Genomic DNA, 10767 nt, shown 5'->3' on the forward strand with positions numbered 1-10767 from the left:
GAAAGAAGTATTCTGACACGTGTCCACTTTCCTGAGCGTAGTTTACTTGTATGTTTGCAGCGTTTACACTGCCAGCTACTTTTAAATAGCAAATGTATGTATTGATAGATATTATTGAATAATATGAATTGTTGACAGTATTATTGTGTTTTGCATAACATAATATGAAAACTATGATATGCTGTTTTTCTTCGCTTATTTGTGTTATTAAGCAGCTAGAACTTATTTTTATCAGAATGTATTACTAGTATTTAATTGAAGCTTTAAAAGTAATCAATTTAGGGAGGCTTATGAGCTTGGTCTTAATAATTTGATGCCATTACTGTATAATATTCCATACTGTACTGCCCAATCCTTGTAGAAATGATTGGTGTAGTGATGAATTAAGTTGTCGTCTGCAGACATCCAAAGGTCATTTAAAGAATTAGGTTTTTTTTTATGTTTCCATTCCAGCAAGTAAAGTTCCACAAACAGCCACATGTACTTTTTCCTCCATACATCATGCATATATCATCCATATATTCATATGTAGATAGCCATGTGGGCAAGCCATGCACATGTGGCTAAGGCTACTCACTCAAACTCAGGGGAAAGGAATGCAAAATCAGGTAGCATAGCCTTGACAAGTGTGAATATGTCTGTTACCCTTTCACTCAAAGTCTGTCAGCAGACTGACCAAGCTGACAAACCAGAGCTGAGCTGAGAGTGTAACCCCACAAACAAGGTCGCGGATAGACAGCTCGGGCCTCAGTGCTCCTCACCAGACGTGTTTAACCCTGTCTGGGTTTGTGAAAAGTGCACCCTTTGCCTGACATGAATTAGAGCAGGTTTATCTGACAAAACAAACCTGCAGATTCACCGCATGTACTGTAAATCTTAAAATTGCATCGAGACACTCAGGTCAGTCCCAGTTGCAGTGTGTTTTATCCAAATGGTGGAGCTGTCCCTCCCGCTCGTTCTCCTTTTTTTTTTTTCTTTTCTGGCCATTCCCAGGCTCACAGTTGAAATACTGTGCTGTAGTGCAAAGGCGCTCCATTTACCAGTAATTACCAGTCATCCATCACTCCTTAGATTGCCCGAGGTCAAGCCCCCCGGTGCCCCGTGTGCCCCTTCGCCTCACCCTATTCCTTCAACCCCCCTGCAGACGTGGTCACTGCGGCAATTATGTTGAGTGCACCCTGAGCTTTGCACTTGGAGTTGGTGGCTAAGTCCTGTGTGTGAACACTGCTGCTGTTGTGATGCCTGCTGCCTGCTTCTTGCTGTCCCCAGAGTGGCCCAGCCTGCCGGCGCATTGCCCCACAATGCCACATTCACCCGTGCCTTAACCCTGCCCTGTTTACAGGAAAGGACTGGCAGGCCGTGTTTAAATAGAATGCATTTAGTTTGTCTACCAGCACAAGGCCAGGGTCAGTTGGCCACCTGACTCCTGTGTCAGACTGGACTGACTTATGGCTCAGCATGTCACTGCTATAACAAGAGGTCAGCAGTGGCACTCTGTGTACAAGAAAAGGGTCACATCCTCTCAGAGTATTTGCAATACGCTCCCTTGGACACTCTTCGCTCATGAATAGAGGCGGGGGTGGAATCAGCGACCAAGAGATCCGTCAGTCCAGAGTTCTGAATATTTTGCATTCTTTGTTACATTGCACAGCCTGTACACAAGCAAAACCGAGTCAATTCAATGTTAATATCACGCTATAATATTAGCTTATATGTTTAGTTGTTGTCCAGTATTTGTCTCGATATAGTGCCTGTGCAGTTACAGAAGGGTGCAAATACTGTTATTTATTTATTGGTTTATTTGATAAGGGACACGTTAATAAAAACATTGCTGTAAATGCGCCAGAGTTATCCAAGAGGCTATTTTTCATCCCAAGGCAGATGTTACAAAGTAAACCTAAAAACAGAATATCTGTTGCATATATTGCATATGTCATTAAGTTACGGTCTGTTTCCCCCTCTAAAAGGTGGTCAGATATATGCTGCATACTATTGTGTCACTCCCTGAGAATCATTGTGAGTACAACCAATAGTGCCACTACTATTAGGATTTATCTGTATGTTGTACTGTACAATGCACAATTTGTGCAACAACGTTAACTGAAATCTTACATTAAGAATATTCAACTCTCCTCTCTTATCGACACCCCGTCACCCATGGAACAATGGCTGCTGTGTGGCACAGAGTTAAACTCCTGCCAGCTTTTAATGAGTCCTGGAGAGTTGCATTCTTTCCTTTACTTAATGACTGCACCTTTTAATGGTTCTCGCCAAGTGCAACAGAGGGAGTTGGAGGTGCAGAATACGAGACCAGTTGCAGCCATTGTTTCTGCAAATGAGCTTTTCACACCTGCCCTTGTTTCATTAGAGAGTTGTCTGCTTCTGCGGCTCACTGTCTACAGAATGGAGATGAGGAAAGAAGCTGTGAATGTCTGTGTTCACTTCCGTAAATGTGTGTGTGTGTGTGTGTGTGTGTGTGGAAGGGGAACATAAACGTGGTCATTTGTTATGTAGGCATGCAATTTTTTTTTTTTACAGTTTTATGAAGGGCAACTTGGAAGCACAATTTAGGGGTTTATAAATTATTTTTCACTGCCTGAAATTGACCTTATGCCAAAAACAATATAGCTTCATCCAAGTTCTAAACTATATGTCAGAAATTTAAATGTGATTATTTATTCTTAAATGATTATCTTGTACTGCGACACGACCTATTATATGGGACTGATTGTACCCACAGCTATTCTGTGTTAAATACTACCTGTATAGTTAATATATAATTCTGTTCATCTGTTTTGTCTCTACAGGTCTAGTGTGTATGAAGTCAAGCACTTCGGTAGTGGAGCTCGTCATGCTGCTTTGTTCTCAGGTGATTTTTTTTTTTCTTTCTCCTCCTCTTCACAATCCTCTTTCTCAGCCTCTCTTTTTCTTCTCCTCTCAGTCCCCTACTCGCTTCTTTTCCCCGTGTAATATGCCTTCATCTGCTACGCCTCTCTAGATAACATTTCTGTCAACACTATGTGGATATCTGCTTGAGACTTGTTTCAAATTGGACATGGTCAATAGTATATTATTTCACGCACCTCCAATTTTTTAAAAGATATATTCTAAACACATTCTTTATCTTATCAAACTGCCAATACTTGAATGTATGACTTTATGGCTAATGCTGATGACGACATACAGACACTAACAGCTCTCTGAGAATCCAGGGACTTTCTCACCACACCCCAGAGCTTTAATCCAGAGCCCTCCTTCAAAGAATGAGTCCCACCTCGTGCAACGCTGCAAGTGACTGATCACCTCCGAGCTGACCCTCTGAATCTCTTGTTAAGCCCTTGTTTTAGAGAAGGTCAAAGCCCCGATGTAGCAGTTAGAACAGGAGATATTTAACATACCTTCTGTCAGCCCATCAGTCTTGCGTCGGGAGCCCATAAGGAAGCCATTACTTGGTGCCTCTTTGTGGATCCAGACTGCAGGGCCAGAGCCTTGAGGAGGTGGATTGCCACTATGTGCGCTCCGTGGTATCCGCAGTCCAAAGCCCTCTTCAGCAGGGAGCTCAGCCTCTGTTATATGGAGGCCATTATTCAGGGGCTTTCCTCCAAAGAACGTACATAAATAGGACGGCCAGCATTGAGTTATTGTTGCTCGTTTGAAGGTTTTTGACGGGCTCCTTTTTGCACTGCTTTTTCTGTCTGTGGCGTATCTGTGGGAAGTTGCTTTTTCCAGCTCTAGGATTTATTGCAGATGAGAGCGTCAGCATGCTGTTAAGGGTCTGAGTCCACCCCCCACCCCCCCTTTACACAGATAGCATTACTGCGGCTCCAGAGGTTCCTGCCATTAAGGGCTCTAGGGATGAAATCCAGGCTGAGATATCGATCAGACAGCGAGGGCTTGAAACTGGACTGTATAGCTTGGTGTCCTCCTACAACCTTCCAAATAGAGATGAGCCATTGCTTTGTATCATAATGCTGCTCCATCAGTAATGAATCCAGTTATGTTGCCAGCTAATATGAGTTTAAAATCACTCTGTAATGAGTGTCCTCTATATTACTTCTTTCAGGTGTCAAAGCTGATGTGTATGCAGAGCTGTTTTATCACCAGCAGATATGTTTGCTTTGACTGATAATCGCATTGTCATATACTCCTAAATAATGTCTTTGCTGTTACATCTCAAGTGCTTTCAAAAAGCCCAACAAGTCTTCTGAGATGCAGGATGAGCTGTGTGGCTGACATCATTAAAAAATGCCAACTTCAACGTATCCCTCACATATTTCAACATTAATGTTTTAAGACAGCCAGGAGGGCACTTAACTGACCTTTACTCCCTCTCTGTTTTGTAACCTGTCAGTTTTATGAATGAATTAGTGCTAATGATCTGCCTTTTCTTATTTATGCATACTAATCACAGCAATCATCGTGTGGCTTGCCACGGTTGCAGACACTGTGTGTCTCTCCTCAGCCTGGGCAGCTGAATGAAAAGGTCAAGCAGCTCTGTTTCTTGTAACAGCTTAAACATACAGGGGGGATCTAGAGTGGAGCCTCGGAGATTTAGTGATGGAAGGCCTCCAGATGTGTATAGCAGAGCAGAGCAGATAAAAGCAAACGCTCCTGCACACTGACAGGGTGGATTGAAACACCACAAATACTTAGTGCCCTGTTGAATTTCAGGAAGATGAAAGTGGGAGAAGAGAAAATCTTTTCTCAAGGCCAGAAAACTGTTCTGCGGGTTGGGAGTTGTGGGAGTTTAGGTCCGACATGAAGGTGGTGGTTTTACTGAAGATAGATGGAAGAATTGTAACGTTGTTCCAAGTGGACCTACAGCATCATCATTTCTAAGTGTTGCATGTTGCTTTTTAGCAGCTTCTAGCAAATTGTTTGGTTTTACACACAAAAGTTCTACGACGTGCTCTTTAGTTTCATCGCTCTCATTAAAATTGTTTCCAGCAGTCGCAGGCAAAAAGAAAAAGCTCAGGCAAACAAATTGATTACAACCTGTCCAACGCCAAATACAGTGTTAGCGAGATCCTTTTCCTCCGGAGTAAACATTTAGTGACTATTCTAGTAACTATTGGACTTTCATTTGTAAGCTCACCTGAAACATGACCAATGCAAATGTTGCCGACGCCTGCTGAATATGTAAGTAGGTAACTGTTAGGCTGTTTTTCAGTTTATTGTTGACCTCTTCTGCCCTTAAAAGGCCAAACACTTAATGATGCACATTCAAATGATATAATAATAAAGAAATCCAAGCTACTAAACAAACTTCCAACAGCCAGCCAGAGGTGTTGCATTCTGGTCATGGTCTGCATTTACATCAAGGACCACATCGCTCTTTTTTTTTTTTTTTAAGAGTTGCATGTCATGTCTAATTCCCTTCAAATGGGCAGCAGAGGAATCTCATGCAATCAAAGGCAGCCTCCTCTGGGAGCTCTGTTCTCCAGTAAAAAAAAAAAAGAGCCTCTGAAGTGCTTTCTCAGCTGTCAACAAGCATAGCTCAGACAAGATACCAAAATTTGACTAGTTCATGCTATACCTCCACTGACCTACTGCCATTTTCATGGCAACGCCCCAGTGTCACATCTGCCTTGATTTCTGTATTTATTTTTGTCACGTGAGCGTGGTGCAAGTGGAACCTCAGACGACTGGCTGTACATGATCCCTGTCCAAATCAAAAACAGCTTATTCCAGGCAGATACTGTAGCAGAGGAAAAGGGGGTCATGGGGAACATTTGGATACCAGATGCTCAGCAGTTTGTCAGCACCATCTCCCTGACTTAACGCATTGTGGGGTCAGACTGTGTACTCTTGCGTGAACCTGTATGTGTCAGGCACGACAACTGTGTACAAAAACACATGCCCATACATAATAATGTCAATGTCAGTTATTCTGGTACTGTGTACACAACAAATGCTGCTTACCTTGACCAGACATTGACATAGAAAAAGCAGTGTATCACTGTTTCGCATCTACAACTACAGAGTAAAACCGCCTATATATTCTTTCCGTTGAAAATGATAATAACATTATTTTCGGCAAATTTGAAATGGATAGTCTAGTTCAAAGGCTCCTTATAAATGTGAATAGTTGAGAGTTCCATACACATTAGTAGCCCTCAGAACTGAAAACCCTTTTTTCCTTCATTTTCCTCTGTTTTTCTTCCTCTTTTGAACTGTGGCCTTCTCTGTTTTCTCTTCCATTTGCACCTCAGCGAGGGTACAGGAGAGCTGGATTTCCCACAGTGAAAGGCACGCTCTCAAACTGTTTTTTAATCATTTCCAGAGCATGTTGTGAGACAGCAAGTGCTAGCACACTGGCCCAGGGCTCGGATCCCTTCCAGGCGCACACTGCAGGGCTCACTGAGCCTGCTCGGTAATCTGTCACTGTAAGGGACAGAGGAAATGGCTGTATTTAAGTGAGAGGATACAGTTTCATCCCACAATTACATCTCTCCTGTTGTACAGTTCTTTTCAGGAAGAAAGGGTGCTCTCACTGGCTGTGCGGGAATTTAGCTTTTTATAGTCTCAATCCTTTTGTCTAAGGGTAGATGAACTCAATGCTTTGTTTACCCACTTGAATTACAAACTATGACATGTAATCTAGATTACAGTTGCAATATGCAATTTGGATGGTGAAATGTGATTCTTGTCATGCATTTCTGAAAGATCTTTTTGCTGGATCAAAATGGTGTTTTTTTATTGTGTTTTACTTCGTTTTAACTAAAGCTGTTTGAAGAAGTATTCTTTTAGCTTTACTGCCTTTTTGGGTAAACCTTGCTATACTGACATGATTTTTTCTTAACCCATATCTTATATTGATTATAAGGATGTATTTATGTTGTGCTTTAGAACTTTTAATATACCATTTACAGCCCAAAAACTACACAAAAAAAATGGAGATCTTCTGTAAGTAACGGATCACAAATTATTTCATTTCAGGAATGGCAGAACTCCATTCAGAAGAACGCTGGCCTGGCTTTCATTGAGCTAATCAACGAAGGAAGGTAAATGTGTCCATTCACTTTCATACATAAAGTCAGCCAAGCAGTCTTCTATTTATCCTTCTGTTATAAGTATGTGCTTTAAAAAAAAAAAGAAGGGGCATAGATTAGCTCTAAACCTCTTGGTGATTGCTCAGTAGGGGTTAACGGTAAATACGATTGTGGCGACTGGATGAAGTAAGAATATCAACACTAAAGAGCGGTCACCCTCTCCTATCGTCTGCCTTCTTATATCTCTGTCTGTGCGTGTCATACTGTACATCCCAGTGTCTGCGTTTCTCTTTCTGTCTCCCTCCCTCTTCGTCTCGTCTCTGGGTGTGGCCAGACTCTGGGTTTTCCACAGAGCAGATCAGGGGCGGCTCAGCCTCCTTGCCCATCTGCTGACCCATCTGGCCAGACCTTCTCTATGCCTGGGCTCTTGCTGCAGCCCAGCCATGCTTCTCTGAGTCCCCTGCTGGCCCTGGAACAAAGAGCTTCAGTCAGTTGGGCCACACGGCGCTGTCCAGGGTGCTGTTGACGGATACATAATTTCGCAGTGTTACTCAATTCTCTGCACACCTGCTCTGCCTGACTAGACAGATCTAGAGGTAGCGAGAGTCTGGTAAATCTGTTTGCCTTACAAGGCGTGGCCGACAAAGACGTTGTTTCTGCCGTATGTGTGGCAACAGATAAATCAGGTAGTTGTGTGCTGTTCCTCTGTTTCATGCTGCAGCTGTTTGAAAGCAAAGCCACTTTCCAAAATAGTGAAAGTAAAGGGATCACTTTACTTTATTATTACTGGCCCTCTCTTGCGTGATTGTAGCTGTAAGTCACTATCTTTGGGAAATAACTGCCTTAGGTTTACTGTTGGTACAGTATTTACAAATACATGCAGTGTTTTTTTTATGCACACATCTCTGTTAAGACAGTATCTTAAAGTCTCAAAAGCAAATGATGCGGGGATCACAATGTTGACCCTAGTGTTAAGACAATTTCGGTCTCCAAATATCACTCGTCAACTTGCTTTCTCATCTATTCTTGGTCTCGAAACAAAGCTTGGCGTCGCCAGCCTCTGTCTTTGAACAGTGAACGTCTGTCTATTAATGAGTGCTTGTCAACAATTAAAGAGGCAATAGCAGCTGATGAATGCAGCCTCGGGATTGCTGCCTCTCCTTGGGACAGGAGGGAAATTACAATCTGTATCAAGCACTGGAGAGGAACAGGGGCTGCTTTAATTAAAACAAAGCTAGCCTAATGGTGTGTAAAATGGCATGTAATCTGCACACAGTAGCCAGGGTGTTCTCAATTATTAAGGATAGTGGAATTTAAATGTGAATGTGGGTGGAGACCATGGAGCCTCCAGAGTCAGCCATGTGAGAAGTTGTTCACGGCCTGACTCGTCAGCAATACAGGCACTGGGTTGATGTTCTGGTCAGTGGGAAGGGATGCTCAGTCAATCAGGAGTATGCCAGACAGGCTTCAATGCTCTAATGACACTCCATTCCCTCCTTAATGCTACAGAGGGAACTGTCACTGACCTGCAGCCTTGCAATATAACACAGACAAATGATGCTGTTTACTAGTCTGCTCTTTCAACGAGCAGAATGTTGCACAATCCTGACTCGCTATATTTGCCTTAACCCCGCTCCTCCCCTAGAGGTGTCATTGCGACAGATTTGATCTAATAAAGAACTGGATATTTCCTTATTAATGATATTTTGTATATAAATGTACGCTGTTTTCCTGTAATATCAAAGGTTGCTCTGCCATGCCATGAAGGACCACATAGTTCGAGTCGCCAACGAGGCCGAGTTCATCCTGAACCGACAGCGAGCAGAGGACGTCCACAAACACGCAGAGTTTGAGGTATAAACTGTGCCGTCCTTTATCGCATCTGAACTTAAATGGTGAAGTTGGGCACAGAGTCAAGCTACTGACAAAATATTGCACAAAAGAGTTCAACCAACAGTGAATAGCAGTGTTGCAGATCACCGGTTCTCCAAATTCAAATTTTACTATCTTCTGTGAAAATAGAATATATTGTCAACTCTAAATAATAGTAATAAAAGTTATGTTAAATGATACAAAAAATGTCCTTCAGGTGTATATGCTCAGTAATTGCGCCCCTCAGTGTCCTCCTGAGGATTATCTCCTGACCCCTACAATTCATATAAAATAATTAAATTGCTGGTAGCAAAGGGAAATACAATTCATATTAATTTAGGCTTTTCATATGATTTGCCAACCAACTCACAGGACAGCCTCCTGAGTCTGTATTTAGCCTGCCCACATCAAACCACTCATGTTTCATACATGAAAGGAAAAGCTAACAAGATTTAAGCAATGTTGGAATATTAATTTTCTTGCAGTAATCAGTATTTCGCTTTTATTTCCCCCTAATCTTCGTCTTTATAGAAAATGAGAGAAAGAAAAACACGGCCCTTTTCATTTTTCAGTGCAAGCTGGTCAGCAAATTAGCACATGAAGCAAATAAATGCCACAAAGATTGATAGCAAAATATAAAGACGCTGTGCTGTATTAAAAGAGTTTGTTTGGTTATTGTAGAACATTAGAAGACATACAATCACACAAACCTGCACACACACACACACACACACACACACTGCCTCTGTTAGCAGCGGGTACATGTGAGGAGTGATGAGTTTCTTATCTGGGAAAAGCAGCCATCCTCAAACAGCTGCTTGATATACAGTTCTTGAGGATCCTTGACCTGCTAGATAAACTGGAAGAGACGGCTAGATATGCAATGTCAGTAGAAGGGGGAAGTGTACCTGGCCCCATCCGTTCTGTCTGCCAACGCCAGACAGCCTACACTTTTCATCTAAGCCTGATGTTACTTTATTACCCACTCTCCAAGATTGAAGATTCAGGACGCAGATAAGACATTTTTACAATTAAGTTGGTGTCGGGGCAAAGCATCATATGCTTTAAAGTGATAAATAACGTTTGATATTTGTCACCGCATCACGTGGTGATGTGAGTTGACAAGAGGAGATTGAGTTATCCGACGTGTGAAGAATATGTTGAAGTATAATATCTGACAGAATTCAAATTTGAAGCAGGAAATTCAATTAACTTCCAGCTTCTGTTAGCAAATTAGATTTTGAATATTAGGAAGGGTTCCCCCAGGGTGGCATAGTGAGACAATCTTGTTTTAGCAGCAAAGATAAGGTCAGATGTGCTCCTCTAGATTACTTTTAGCCACCTGGAACACTTGGAGAGTTGCACTGACTTCTGGAAATTGATTTAAAGCCAATATCGCCATTTTTCATATTGAGGCCAATTCATATTTAAATAGATTAATTTAACCCTATCATGCGGACATTTGGATATCAAACATTATTTGGACTATGGTATCTTCAATATTCTTATTTTTTATGTTTGCAACTTACAGGAGGCAATGTGTCCTTATGGTACATTTTGTTCTAGAAAATGACTGCAGGCATTTGACACCATTCCTATACCAGGGGACAATAACATATTCCTAGAGATATTGGCAGTGTGGATTTGTTAACCTTGACAGACTATATTCTTTGTGGATCTATTAGAGTATTTTCCTTTCTCCTCTAATAGCACCATCCACGGCTACCTAGCAGGGAGCCTCATCTGTCCGCAGTTAGGGAATGGACTGCCTTCATGTGCTCGCCATGATTTACTACACTCCTCCGAGGGAGCAGAAATATATCTCTCAGCTGTCCACTAATATCTTTATGCACTCAAGTGTGTTGAATGAAGCCATAACATTCTTCAGTGTGACAAATGCTCC

The 10767-nt window shown here is 42.0% G+C and overlaps 1 protein-coding gene across 4 annotated transcripts in view; it reads left to right on the plus strand.

Annotated features, from left to right (window-relative positions):
- nbeab (neurobeachin b) overlaps positions 1 to 10767 on the plus strand; it is a 192236-nt gene that overhangs the window by 99143 nt on the left and 82326 nt on the right. For 3 of the 4 annotated variants that reach the window (XM_076100866.1, XM_076100864.1, XM_076100865.1), the window contains 3 exons: positions 2808 to 2869; positions 6940 to 7004; positions 8738 to 8846. In XM_076100866.1, coding sequence (XP_075956981.1) covers positions 2808 to 2869; positions 6940 to 7004; positions 8738 to 8846 — 236 coding nt within the window. Of the gene's footprint in view, positions 1 to 2802; positions 2870 to 6939; positions 7005 to 8737; positions 8847 to 10767 lie in introns of all 4 variants that reach the window. The other variant, XM_076100863.1, reaches the window with a different exon arrangement.

Source organism: Anarhichas minor, unplaced genomic scaffold (assembly GCF_050575085.1).
Source record: "Anarhichas minor isolate MPS153535 unplaced genomic scaffold, ASM5057508v1 ptg000026l, whole genome shotgun sequence".
Classification (NCBI taxonomy): Eukaryota; Metazoa; Chordata; class Actinopteri; order Perciformes; family Anarhichadidae; genus Anarhichas; species Anarhichas minor.